Source organism: Notolabrus celidotus, chromosome 22 (genome assembly GCF_009762535.1).
Source record: "Notolabrus celidotus isolate fNotCel1 chromosome 22, fNotCel1.pri, whole genome shotgun sequence".
Classification (NCBI taxonomy): Eukaryota; Metazoa; Chordata; class Actinopteri; order Labriformes; family Labridae; genus Notolabrus; species Notolabrus celidotus.
Window position 1 is genome coordinate 21,795,182 of NC_048293.1, and position 14,535 is coordinate 21,809,716.

Consider the following 14,535-nt stretch of genomic DNA (forward strand, 5'->3'; position numbering starts at 1 on the left):
TGTGAATAAACAGTCAGTGATCTAGTGAATCTCTAACAGCTGCACAGACCTGAAGCGTCTCCATGAAGTTGAGTTTGAGTTTGCTGCCCCCTGCTGGTGGAGCTACAGTCATTAGAGACGGCATGTCAGGAACAGAGAGGCAGTCCCGTCTCAGACTCTGGCAACACATTTTTTTCTTTATTCAGAGTAAGATGTGTCAACATCCAGCATGACAAAAATTGTACAAAGTTCACAATTTATAAATGAAATATCACAGCAACTTGTGATCTCACACATTTATAGCAAAATTAAAATGTCAACAAATCCATGCTGTGTAGTACAAAAATAAATCAAACTTCAGTTCCACAGAGAGCACAATAGTTTATACAAAATCCTGTCTTTGTTAATGGTCACTGAAAACAATCTCCAAATGAATCGGCTCAAATAAAATAATAAACTCTGATGAATTCACAATAATTTATATGAAAAGTCAGCTTTCTAAATATGTGACGACCTGTTTGTGTTCCCTATAGATAGTCACAGATAACTCTATTCAGTTTGTTATTTATGTACCAACGTCAGATGAGCAGCCGGTTTGTGCTTTAAATCCCTTTTTCCCTTTTTACTGATAATGAGAATTAATTCAAAAACTGGTACTAGCTATTACTCTACTGAAGCATTACTATATTGGCAAAAAGCTGCAGACACGATGCTGTGGAAAAAGGCGTATGCAGTCATGGATGATGGGTAGTAGGGTCCTGAAAGAGGACAGTAAAGTACAATAGATGAGATTTGATCAGGTGGACGACGAGCACCTTTTGCATTAGCTCTTAAAAAGGCAAATTCTGAACATGATCGCTAACAACTAGAACAAAAAAGAGGGGCGACGCTGGATTGTGTCACCCCTCCAAGGTCTCGTTCACCGTCTCTTCCGCTTTTTTTAAAACCTTGAATTGATTGACTATTTAATCCTTTGTACAGTGATTAGATATAAAGTGCTGCTGGGGGATAACTTCATCTTCCTAAAACATAGCAAAAAATGAAACAACATTGTTAATGTTTTTACACTTGATAATAGCCTACAGTATAACTGCTATGGTTATAATCCTCCTCCTCTCTGATTTCAAGTCCCTGTTCTTCCTCTCAGTGGTACTAAATCCACGCCTGCAGTGGCTCCAAGCAGTTGGCTGCTCCGATCCTGTGCCAAAGAGGTCACCTGGAAAAATTGCACGCCGCCGTACGTAAGGATAATATCTTCAAGGACAAGTGCAAATAGTCTACTGGCACATAAGTGGGGACAGTGACCCTGTAAGTCCCGCTGTCATACTCTATAAATACTCTTTACAAAACCCTCTGACACCCTCCGCTCAGGCTCTCGGGTACTGCTTTTACGTTTCTGTAACAACATCAAAACATGGAAACGAAGGTGTCCCTGTGCAAAATCGTACAGAAAAAATGTGGAACTCAAACTTTCGCTTTCACAAACGCAACGTCCAGGTTCCCCTCCTCCTTTTTTAAAAAGACTTTTTGTATTAAAAGATTTGTATAAAAATCAATATTTTACATAGGCTATATTAAAAAGATTCATGTTACCCCGCTATGCTTATAAACAAGAAATTGCATATTCCCAACCTTTTGTTCTTTGCGGATTGCATCCCGTACCGACTATAAACAATTGATTTTCTTATTATATTGCTGAGACGTTTCTGGATCCGAGCAAGTCTCAAAATTGAGCAGGTTTGTTCTAGAAAGAATAGATTGTAGCTCATTGCCTTTACACATCATGTCTATTTGAGATTAGCATGAGCATGAGAACATGCACCGCACAGACGTGTTCCTCTAGGAGTCCGTTTTCACTCCTAGATAATGGGATTTCCACCATCAGGTTTCCGTGTAATGATGTTTACAATATAACTGTTCAAACATACATTCATACAAACATCAGGTCTGTTTCCTCTTCAGTTCATATACAGCACCAATTAAAAATGCCCCCACCTACAGCTACACATCTTTTTTTTCAATAAACACAAACATTTTCTCAAGCATTATCAGAAAATAAAGCAATATGCAAACCAGTTCTTGCTCTGGAACAATCTACACGCAAGAAGATGATGAAGAAGAAGAAGAAGAAGAAGAAGAAGAAGAAGAGGAAGAAGAAGAAAAAAACATCTAAAATCATCCAGTCCAAAATCATCCAGTGAGGAGAAAAAGAAGAAGACGCTCGTTCCTCCTCGCTCGTATAGTTTGTTTGATTCTCTGTCCAGTGTTTTCATCTAAAATGCTCCGTTTGTCAAGCAGTAAAAAGAACTCGCGTTCTGTTATCATTAGCTTACTGTTCAGAAATATACACTAAAAATGTGCATACATGAGCAGCTAGAAACATCACATGACACTATGTCAGCTCATATGAAAACGTACAAAATGTGAATGTCCTCGAAAACTATTTTGCCGTTTATTCTTTTTGTTCTTCCTCAAAGCAAGGCCCGAAAAAGAAAGAAGAAAGAAATCATATGAATGTCTTTCTTAGCATAATACCTCTTTTTTTCAGAGAACATAACTCAGAATATATAACACTATAGAAGTTACTGCACCGGACTGAGGAGATCAAACCATCATGGCCTGTTCGTTTGGGGATCTGCGTTGGGAACAAAAGTCTCCCTGCGCTCGTTGGTTACACTTGGATCCCTTGAACTGCTTGCTTGATGTTTTCCAGCAGGGCTTTGTTTTCTGGACTCTGGTACTGGTCTTGGTTTGTGTAGATATCCGTTAAAGTGGTCACATAAGCATCAAAGTTCTGCTCGCTTATTGGGTCCTGCAGGGGAGAAGACGACAAAGAGGCAATCAGAGGGAGAGAGATCAGGAGGAATATCTGCAAAGGAAACTCATTTGTTGTTTCTCTATTTTTCATATGACTAAATTAAATCGTCTTTAGTGCAGCTTGGTGTTAAAATGTGATTTTTATTTGCTCTTACATTGTTTTTATTTTATTTTATTAATCTTTTATTATTCATTTTACCTTTTTATGTTTTTATTTAACTAGTGTTTTATGTGTTTTTATTATGATTATTTTATTTGATTCTATTTTATTTTCTGACAGAGTTTTATGTTCTGTGTTTTTTAACTTATTTCACCTCACTGTGCAGCACTTTGCTAAACTTTAAATGTGCTATAAGCTGCTTTATATTTAAAACTTTAAACATTGTGTTGGGATGTCTGGAGGAGGATTATCCCCTAATAATAAACAAGGATTCTGCAGTATGAAAAGTTAAAGGTGCTGTGAGGAACTTTTGTTTTGTATCAATTCTGGCGCCCCCTTGTGGACAAAGTGATACCTCTTATCTCTTGTCCTATACATGCAAAAGTAGTGTTTTCAACAAAAGCCTCATCCTGTTGTGCTCAACAGTCAACTTTATCAGGTAATGTGATTAGTTTCATGAAAACAGTCAAATAAAGGCTGTTTCTGAAGGGAGATGTCCATCATCTGGTCTGACACCCACCCCCCCAGGGTGGTTTCAGGCATTAAACATTACAACAGAGAAGGTGTCAGTGTTGTTGCTGATGGTCTTGTTTGCTATTGAAGGTTATAAAGAGGCATCAGTATCATTTTCAGTCTGTTTCTCAGCCAGTTCAAAACTCCTCACAGGGCCTTTAATATTTAACGCATCAGCAAAACCCAATCTGAATCTAACTGAGAGGATCTGTGCACTTTATAATGTCTTATTTTGTCTCAATCTACTTAAAGCACCATTTGTTAATGTTTGTGGTTATTTAGAGATCTTATCGTACTGTTAGTTTAATCTTTGTCTGCCCTAAATAAAAAGATGTGAAGAAAGTGGAATAAATATTGATGTAAACAGCATGAAGAGAGCATTTTGAGTGGTCTGAACTTACTTGCTGGTGCAGCTGTAAGCAGCTGTTCCTCAGAGGAGGCTCTTTGTGAGCCAGAGGTTTCTACGGAAGGAAAGGAGGGACACATTTCTCTTAGTTTGCTTTTAGACACTCATTTGTCATTTCAATATTCAAACAGTAGGTGGCAGTGTAGGATATAAAAACACATGCTGTACAGTACACAGGAGCACATTGTGTGGAAGCATACAGTAGTGTGAAGGTGGATGATTAAGATGATGACACAAAACAAAACAAGACAATAAAGGAAAGGAAGGAAGGCAGTGTGTAAGATGTAATTTGATTATTTGTTATGAATCTGTGTCACTGAGGAAAGGATGCTCAGCTGAGAAGTAGTCACAGCTTCCTAACAATAATTCAAAATGTGAGAGGATATCATCAAAGAGTGGCATCATGAGCGGTGACGCAGGATGAAATTATGTGATATCAATGTGACACTTTTTGCTTTATCTTCCAGGAGACAAAATCATGATAAATAAATAAATAATAACGTGTTGGAAGCAGAAAGATAAGCAGTCAAAGAACAGTCAGATATTCAGGTTTTCATTCCTTAAAAATTCAACCAAAACTCCTCCGTTTAAAAAGCAAAGACCTCGATACAGATTCAAACTCTTAAGCTTAATGTTTGTATGCAGCACGCTTTATATGCTTTTATTTATCTCTCTTTTGAGATGCTAACTCTGTAAAATGTCCAATCAAATGTAATCATCTCTAATAGAACTCCCTCTGGATGTTTGGAAAGACAAGCAATGCTTCACATTTTGATTTCAGCATGCACAACAAGCTGCGGTTAAATATGCAATAATTCAACAAGCTGCCATGATGCTACGTTTGTTTATGTTTATCTGCAACTTGCTGGCTTGCCGTTCCTGGGGGCCCTTACCATATGAGGGAGCTGGACATTAGCTAAACTGTTTATCAGTGACTGGCTGAGGTTGGCCAGCTCATGCAGGAGAGATTCATTTTGCTGTTCAATCACCTTGTTTTCCTCCTCTATGGACTTCAGGTTGGACTCCATTGTTGTGATCTGAGGAGAGGAGGGGCGGATGACAGGATGTTATGGTACAGCTTTGAAGCTTTGAATTTGTCATTTTTCAGGCAAGTCTTGGCGTTGTGCGTCTGGAGGAGATCTCATTTGAGGAAGATCACCTCTGTTTGGTTGACAGGTCACTGCTGGTGACTTGTAGCCTCACCCTTCAGCATAATTTACTTAAATGGACCATTACAGTCTAATCTGTAGCATATCTTACTTACGTATCATATCGTATCGTATTGTGCTCATGTCGTATCGCATTGTATCGTGTCATATCGTGTTGTATCGTATCGTATAGTATTGTATCATGTTGTATCATATCGTATCTTGCCGTGTCGTGTTGTATCGTGTTTTTTGGTGTTGTGTCATATCATATCGTGTTGTATCGTATCGTACCTTGTCTTGTCGTGCCGTGCCGCGTTGTGTCATGTTGTGTCTTATCGTATACTATCATATCGTGTTGTATCGTATCGTATAGTATTGTATCATGTTGTATCATATCGTGTCTTGCCGTGTCGTGTTGTATTGTGTTTTTTGGTGTAGTGTTGTATCATATCGTGTTGTATCGTATCGTACCTTGTCGTGTCGTGCCGCGTTGTGTCATGTTGTGTCTTATCGTATACTATCATATCGTATTGTATCATATCGTATTGTATCATATCGTATCGTATGGTATCCTATCGTATTGTATCATATCGTATTGTATCATATCTTATCATATCTTATTGTATCATATCGTATCGTATGGTATTGTATCATATCGTATTGTATCATATCATATCGTATCGTATCATATCGTATTGTATCATATCGTATTGTATCATATCATATTGTATCATATCGTATTGTATCATATCATATCGTATCGTATCATATCGTATTGTATGGTAGCATATCGTATGGTATCGTATCATATCGTATAGTATATCGTATTGTGTCATATCGTATTGTATCATATCGTATTGTATCATATCGTATTGTATCATATCATATTGTATCATATCGTATTGTATCATATCGTATTGTATCATATCATATCGTATCGTATCATATCGTATTGTATCATATCGTATTGTATCATATCATATTGTATCATATCGTATTGTATCATATCATATCGTATTGTATCATATCGTATTGTATCATATCGTATTGTATCATATCATATTGTATCATATCGTATTGTATCATATCGTATTGTATCATATCGTATTGTATCATATCATATCGTATCGTATCATATCGTATTGTATCATATCGTATTGTATCATATCATATTGTATCATATCGTATTGTATCATATCATATCGTATCGTATCATATCGTATTGTATGGTAGCATATCGTATGGTATCGTATCATATCGTATAGTATATCGTATTGTGTCATATCGTATTGTATCATATCGTATTGTATCATATCGTATTGTATCATATCGTATTGTATCATATCATATCGTATCGTATCATATCGTATTGTATCATATCGTATTGTATCATATCATATTGTATCATATCGTATTGTATCATATCATATCGTATCGTATCATATCGTATTGTATGGTAGCATATCGTATGGTATCGTATCATATCGTATAGTATCATATTGTATAGTATATCGTATTGTATCATATCGTATTGTATCATATCGTATTGTAACATATCATATCGTATCGTATCATATCGTATTGTATCGTATCATATCGTATTGAATCATATCGTATAGTATCATATCGTATCGTATCATATCGTATCGTATTGTATCGTATCATATCGTATCGTATCATATCGTATCGTATCATATCCTATCGTATCATATCGTATAGTATCATGTCGTATTGTATCATATCATATCGTATAGTATCATGTCGTATTGTATCATATCATATCGTATAGTATCATATCGTATAGTATCATATCGTATAGTATCATATCGTATCGTATTGTATCATATCATATCGTATCGTATCATATCGTATAGTATCATATTGTATCGTATCATATCGTATTGTATCGTATTGTATCGTATCATATCGTGTAGTATCATATCGTATATTGTATTGCATTATTATTAAACTCATAAACACATTGAGGAAATGTTTGGTGGAATTCTTAATCAAATCAGCAGCTTGGTTGTTTCCTTTAAAACTTTGACTCAGTCTTTTTGTAACCCACTGAGGCGCCCCCTACTGGCCATTAGAAAGAATGCATTTAAACATTAGCTCTTCTAAAACAAAGACTGCGTCCACATCTTAAAGTATGAAAAAGTTCTGTGATCTAAAACCAATTCACTGCAGTTTTACAGAATATTTCTGTACTCTGCCAGCAGATTAAAATGACATGTAGACACCCTCACACATTAAAGTCAGTGAATAGTGCTGAATAATTTCTCCCTCAGGTGTGGGGGAGATTTTTTTGCACCTGTGAGAGTATTTGAAGTCAAAGACAAGCAGTGACTGACCTGTGTTCGGAGTTTGATCATGTCCGCTTCCACTTGTGAATTTGATTCACTTAAATCTTTGATTTCGTCATCCAGCTGTTTGATGTCCTCCTCGTGCTCCAGGCCTGCGGGGGAGGAGACGCATTACTGCAAAGCCTCAGTCACACATTAGATTAACAGACATTATGTTGAGCCGAGTAATTAAACAACGGCACAATGCGATGACGAAGACTCTGTGGCTGAGGTGTCTGCAGGTCGCTGTGACGGTCTTCACCTCCACAGTAGAGCCGGGACGGGTAATGAGGCTGATTAAGACTCAACAGTCTCACAAACAAACAAACAAACAGCGTTATGAGCCGGCTATGAAGAGGTTCTCTGCAGCTCAGAGGTAAACAATGAACCCACAATCAAACTCCCGACCACACATTCAGGGTCGCTGCCGTTATGAAAGCTCAGCCCTGCTCCTCCAGATTGCAGCCACTCTTCTCATTATTAACACCTCAAACCCTGAATGGCAGTTTATTTCCAATTTCAGCCATTACTCGGACAATGCAAACACACACACACACACACACACACACACACACACACACACACACACACACACACACACACACACACACACACACACACACACACACACACACACACACACACACACACACACACACACACTCCTGATTGGTTTATTATCTGAAATTGGAATTCCGCTTGGCAAATCACTGCACATCCATGCTCCTGATTGGCTGTATTGTGCGGCTGAGTGGGAGTTGTAGTTACCGTTGCTGCCTCGTTGCTGCTTTATTGTGAGCATCTCCACTCCGGAGAGCCGGGCTTTCCTCATGGCCGAGGTGGCGCGTGGACAACCGGAGAGGCTGGAGGCACAAACGAGGAGAGGAGAGTTATTTTATATTTCACTGAGTAATGAGTCAACACACTTCACTGACAGAAATTAGGAGAAATATTAATGCAACGTCAGTCTTCCAGGAATAGTCTAGACATCTGCAGTTCAGAGAGTTACATTTTGAGTGTATGTAGTAAATATTTCGCTACCTGCATCACTGAAATCTACAGATTTACACTCACATACAGTTTAATCTGAACAAATCTAGGAGTTTACACGAGGTTTGTGTCTCCTGGTTTCCTGACTGCTCGTGATATTTAGTGATACTTTGTCTCTATGTGAAGCATAAGGTGCATTTAGACCAAGAGTTTTGGGTCTTTTAGCCCCCAGAACTACTTTCCCCAGAAGTAAATGGTTCCTGTGTCCCCATTGTTGTCTGCGTTTTTTGCGCGGGCTGAAGTCTCGAGTAGATTGTGAAAATCAGGCCAGTGATGTATGGAGGAAAAAAAAGTAATTGCACTACACCACCAGACCAGTAGAGGGCAGTAAAACGAAGAAGAATGCCATTCATTACAGATGACACCATAGAAGCAGACGGACAGGCAGGTATCATTATGAGCAACACAAGCTCTGTTAGCATGAAGAGACTCAGCTGGTGCTGTTTTAGATGGTGCTATATTTCATCACAGATGGATTCACTGAATCAACACGCGAGAGGAGATAAGCGCGAGTAGCAAAGACCTTTCAACACAGCTTTAAAATCCCTTTTAACTCAAAAAGCCGTTGCAGAGATTGGACGGTGTTTTGGTTTAAACAGAGACCCTGTTAACTGGAGACTCTCAGCTGGATGCATCCCTCATAGACGTCCTTAGATGATCATTAAATATCTGATGAGGATATTTTGAAATCTTAATAAAAATCAAGTAGTTTGCATTCCCAGGAACTCCCTCTGTGTTTCAACAGCTGTGTAAACTCCACAAACACTGACACGTTCAGCTGAAGGTCTCCAGTTTACAGGGTCACTTTTAAAACCGTAACACCGGGAGAGACAAAGTCACAGTGGGCTGAGAGAAGACTACTGTTACAAGCTGCTAAATCAATAGAATCACAGCTTCTTCTTTTGAAAAGTACACACACATACAAAAAAGATAGAACAAATAAAAACTAATGAAAGAAAGAGAAATCAAGTGAATCACAGATGTGTGTGATGTTATTGTGGACGGCGGGCGGAATGAAAACACTGAGGTTAATCTACCAATCAGACACGTTCAGCATTGCAGGCCCCGCCCCCGGAAAGTCCCGGGACCTTTGAAGAGTACTACCCCCAAAGCAGGGGCTTTTTAGGGGGGAGATTATCTACCCCTGAACTAAATTTAGACCCAGGGTCCTCCAGTCGAAACGCACGTAGTTCAGGGGTGAAGTCCCTACGATCGAAAAAACGCTTTTGGTAACAGACTTTGGCTCCAGCTTCATATTTAACTCACAGATTTAAAGGTTTATCGATCGATTCATTTAACCCTAATTGAGGAAGAGTTTGAGACAATCTTTCAAAATGTTCATTGAACTTTTATCATGATTTACTGCATTCAACCTTAAGTTTCAGAGTCTGTAACTTCACCAACTCTTCTTAACTTTACCTGCATGGTTCTATGTGCTGCTTCTAAACTCTATAGTGAGAGATATGACGCTGTTTTGTAATCAGTGTTTATTCTGTTTGTTCATCTCCTGCACGTGCACAAGGAAGTAGATGCTCCCCTGATGTTTACCAGATATGCTAAAATCATGCACACTCTTATATCCTTCCTTATCACATGGATTTATGCAGATAAACAACATCCCTGAATGTGAACATAACTGTATGATAACACAAATTCAAAGATACATTTCTATGTGACTTACAGCAGAGACCGTTTGTTCTTTGGGACCCACCTGCGATGTGTCAGGAAGCTGCCGCTGACGTGTCCCGAGCCGTCGCAGCCCGGCGTGGGGCAGGACATGCCCTCTGTTTTCCCAGACTTCCATGTGAACTGGATGCCGTTCAGGTAGCCGTCCTTTTGTCTCTTCGCTGCGATGGGACATCCTGACGCACTTCTGTGGGACGCGTACTTCCCCGTCACATGTCCCTGACCGTCACACCCGGGAACTGGACACCTGTGGAGAAGAGGACAGAGTGACTTTATTTATTAAGTTGATACCATCATTGTCCTTTTTTTTCAAACACAGTCAGCTTCAGCTTCACACTCTCTGCATACACTGCAGGCTGTTTGCCTCCTGAGCACTGGAGCACCATTTACTGTACGAGAGAATATCATTTTTCTGTTTTCCTCTATCTCTTCTGCTCCGATATAAACAAAGATAACATCTTCTTATTTAAAGCTGTCCCACTGGCAGCCTTATCATAGTTTGGGACTGCTGACAGAGCATCAACACCACTGCTAATCAGATGCAATGAGGCAGTAAATTATTCCAAATGTCAAACCTCGCAGAATGGATTACGGCTAAAGCTGGCTCCGGATGTGAAAGCATCACTACTGTCTGCAGACAGAAGAGAGCTGAGTTCAGTTTGACTCTGCAGACTGATCCTGACTGCACAGAAGATGCAGGAGGTGTAGTGTGGACTACTTTCCTCGATAGAGTCCAGCACGGTGGTATTTCAGAGATCTCCCTCCGTGTGAACACAGAAAATCCACAGAATGAGTTTAACGCATCCATCAGCACAAGTTATTGAAACCTGATTCTGATGCTTTCAGTGTAACTCTTTGTGTCCGCTGTAACCTCTACTTGCAGTCCCTCTCAAATCAAATAAACAAATCAGTATCTCCAGCAGGTGACTTCATCCGCCCAATAAATAACCTCTGGATCAGCTGTTAGGTGTATCAGCTCGCCAGCATTAAACTGATGGGAAGATGATATAGACAAGACGCAAAAAGGTACAGCTAAACATCGACTACTGACATCGCTGCATGGCAAATATCAGCCAGTGTCGATGTTCAACTGATACAGCGGTGCATCTCTGCAGACAACATAAAGACAAAGATCCCTGCAGGATTTTCTTTTCCTGAGGTCTGATTCTTTCTAACAAAGCCACCAGATACCGCAGAGAAAACCATAATTTCACCTTGGAGATCCAGAGATTTGTTCTTCTACTACTGCTCTGATCGATTCTTTGTTTGTGTAACTGTAGAACTTTTTGTTTTCACTACACAAATGTTTGTGTCACAGAAAACTAGACCTTCAAACGGACTTATTGAAGACCTTAAAGTTTGTCTGAAGTTCTTAACGAACATGTAATTGCTCCAGACAGCTCCATAAAGGATGTTTGTTTTCTACGACTGCATGTGAGCTCCTCAAACCTGCACTTTTAGACTCCAGTAAGGTCTTCTTGTGGACTTCTGCAAATATTTAGCGTGCAATAATACTCTCCCAAAAATAGGCAACTAAGGAAGTTGAGGACGAGCCACTCTGACCCAACTTAATCCGGCAAAAGTGTCTACTTAACTTTAGAACAAATAACTGAGCCTAGGATTAACTTTCAGACATTTTAGCTCTACATTAAACAACTTTCATTCATTCAGATCCAAAGAATGTTAAAAATGTCCTCCTTCAATAAATCCCTGACCACAATTTTAACTGTAAAATAGTGCACATGTTTGTTTTAAAGGATATTTTATGTCACTGAAGCTCACGGTGAGAGATAGCAGTGACACACCGTCCTGAGAATCCAACAGAATGAAAAGATTGAGAATGGAAAGGCGTGTTATTTGTGCCTTTGCACCACCAGAGAAATCAATGCTGCTGCTGCTGGGCTCAGGCCAGAGGAGCCCATTGTGGGATTTAGGTAGAGTCCAATCAATCTCTCTCTCCCTCTATCTCTATCTCTCCATCTGTGCTCGCCTCTCTGTCTTTCCTTACCTGTGTGTGTGTCTGCGCGAGTTCACCAGAGACTGCACAATCTCCTCTCTCTAAACTGCTACAACCTTCTGAAGTTTTCTTCTGCACCGTCAGATTTGGGATGAAACTTCACGCTCATTTGTCTTGTCAGAGGAACGCTGATTTATTCCAGCTTGCATCAGTGTGCGCCTCAGAGTAATGCACTAACTGGAGAACTGTGCGCTGCTCTTTTGCTCTCATTCACAAAGCTTCCTTGCATCATTTTAAAGTGGGGAAGTATAGTCATGTTGTGTGTTTTCACATGGGGATTGTAAGGTAAGCAGTGCAGAGCGAGCAGCGTCGGTTGCAGGAGGAGGAGGAGGAGTGTCAGTTTCAGGCTGTTACAGAGCGAGAGAGAAGACTGATGATCAGTGTCTGTACTGTACCTGATAGGCTCCTGGTCCTCCTTGTTCTCTTTACTGTGGATGATCTTTATCCCACTTTTCCTGGCCCGCGGACACCCTGAGAGACTGCAGATAAATGACAGTGTTACAAAGCTGAACATACGCTGTGTGTGTGTGTGTGTGAGAGAGAGAGAGACAGAGACAGAGTACAGAAGGGTGAGGTAAGAGCTTTATGATGTTGTGTGAGAAAGAAATGAGAGGGGGTGTTTGTATGCTTTGGAGAAGTTGTTGCACCTTCTGTGTGAAGCGTAGTTGCCAGTGATATGTCCCGAACCATCGCACCCTGGTGTCGGGCACCTGGGGCAGAAAACACAAAAAAGGGCTCAGGGCCTACAGCAACAGTTCCCCCTGTGTCAGGCACAATAGTCACAACCTCTACAGTCTGTTTTCAGCCCTTTGTCTACTTCATGTTACAAGATGTTGTCATCTTTATGCTAGAGTTACTCTGTATGACATGAAGCATAATGAGCTGACAGACCATCACTGTGTCTTTATAAGGTTCTACTGTAAGCACAAAGGTGTTAAATATCTAACAAAAGCATGATAAATACTGATATCGTGTTCTTATAACAGTCAGAAAGTTAAAGCTCCTGTGTGTAACTTTCTGTTGTCTTGATTTTGGTGCCCCCTGTGGTCAACGCGGTCCCTCTTTGCTGATTTTATCCTACACATGTGTACGTAGTGTCACCTGACAGAAAGATCTCATCCTGTTCTCTTTTAAGGCTGATTTATACATCAGTGTCGGGGGCACCAAAATCTGCACAAGAGAGTTCCTCACAGGAGCTTTAAGCTTTCTGTGTTCATTTCACATTCATGAGGTTGATCTTAGCCCAACAGAACGAGAGCACACATAAATCAAACATATATCAGAGAGCCTTACTTGAGCTCCTGCGCGTTGTTGGCCAGCATGCTTCGAATGCTTTTATCGGCTAAAGGACAACCTGAGAGACTGAAACACACACCAGGGGACATTAGTCACACAGAAACCCACAATTACCAGAAACACTGCAACACAAAGTCACCTTTCAGACACACAGACACACAGACACATGCAGACATGAAACAACAACCAGGTAATGTAAAAGAAGCAATGACGCAGTGCAGGGCAGGGAGCGGATTCAATAACTTCACCCTCTGATTATTATGAAGGAGGTCTTTGTTTTCTCACTCTGTTCTGGTTTCTATTCAATAAGGATGGAGGATACTTGTTCCTTTAGAGCAGGGATTCCCAAACTTTTCAGCCCATGACCCTCAAAATAAAGGTGCCAAAGACTCACAACCCCCACTGTCCCTCAAAGTGATTTAATGTGGCTTCATTTAGCTGGTCTGCAGAAAAGTAGCCTACCTGTATGAGCATGTGTCTGTGTTTCCTGTGCCGTTATGAATGAACCTACTGCTACTGATGCTTTTGATAATTAACTGTTCACTAACCCTAAACTTAGGAGTCATCTGGCAACAAAAAAGGGAAGAAAACTCATTACATTTTTTTATTTTCAAGGTTTTATTTCAAATTTAGCTACTATTTTCATCAATATTTTTTACTGTAATGGGTAAAATGTACAATTTTTTTTCATCTGGAAGACATCTCACGACCCCCCATTTGTGTCTCACAATCCCCCAGGGGTCCCGACCCACACTTTGGGAATGTAGAGCATATATAAGAAGCAGCCTTTAAAAGTGAATCCAGTGCAGACACTTTAAACCTGCATTCTCTCTGATGTCCAGCAGGGGGAAACCACACTAGTCTGTTATAATGGAGGGAGATTAGAAATAAGGCTGCCTGATGACCAGGATATCTGCAACCAGGGGCAGAATTCAAATAAAAAACTAGGCGATATGTGTTTACTGAGATGTTTAACTTTAAAGCATGTTTTCTTTTCTTTAAATCTGGTTTTGTAAGAGGCTTTAACCAATCAGCAGCAGAGCGCATGTCTGTTGCATTAAACAGCACACCCATTGGAGTGTTTAAATCACCCTTTATCTGTCTGAGGAATGTTTTGA

The 14,535-nt window shown here is 39.9% G+C and overlaps 1 protein-coding gene across 1 annotated transcript in view; it reads right to left on the bottom strand.

Moving 5' to 3' along the window:
* Nucleotides 1–150: 150 nt before the first annotated feature.
* Nucleotides 151–14,535, bottom strand: part of myt1lb (myelin transcription factor 1-like, b) — a 153,769-nt gene continuing 139,384 nt past the window's right edge. The window contains exons 18-26 of the mRNA XM_034675869.1: nt 13,415–13,483; nt 12,769–12,831; nt 12,517–12,600; nt 10,130–10,351; nt 8,137–8,231; nt 7,378–7,481; nt 4,769–4,912; nt 3,871–3,930; nt 151–2,791 (exon numbers count right to left, since the gene is read on the bottom strand). Coding sequence (XP_034531760.1) covers nt 2,651–2,791; nt 3,871–3,930; nt 4,769–4,912; nt 7,378–7,481; nt 8,137–8,231; nt 10,130–10,351; nt 12,517–12,600; nt 12,769–12,831; nt 13,415–13,483 — 982 coding nt within the window. The 3' untranslated portion in view covers nt 151–2,650. The remainder of the gene's footprint in view (nt 2,792–3,870; nt 3,931–4,768; nt 4,913–7,377; nt 7,482–8,136; nt 8,232–10,129; nt 10,352–12,516; nt 12,601–12,768; nt 12,832–13,414; nt 13,484–14,535) is intronic.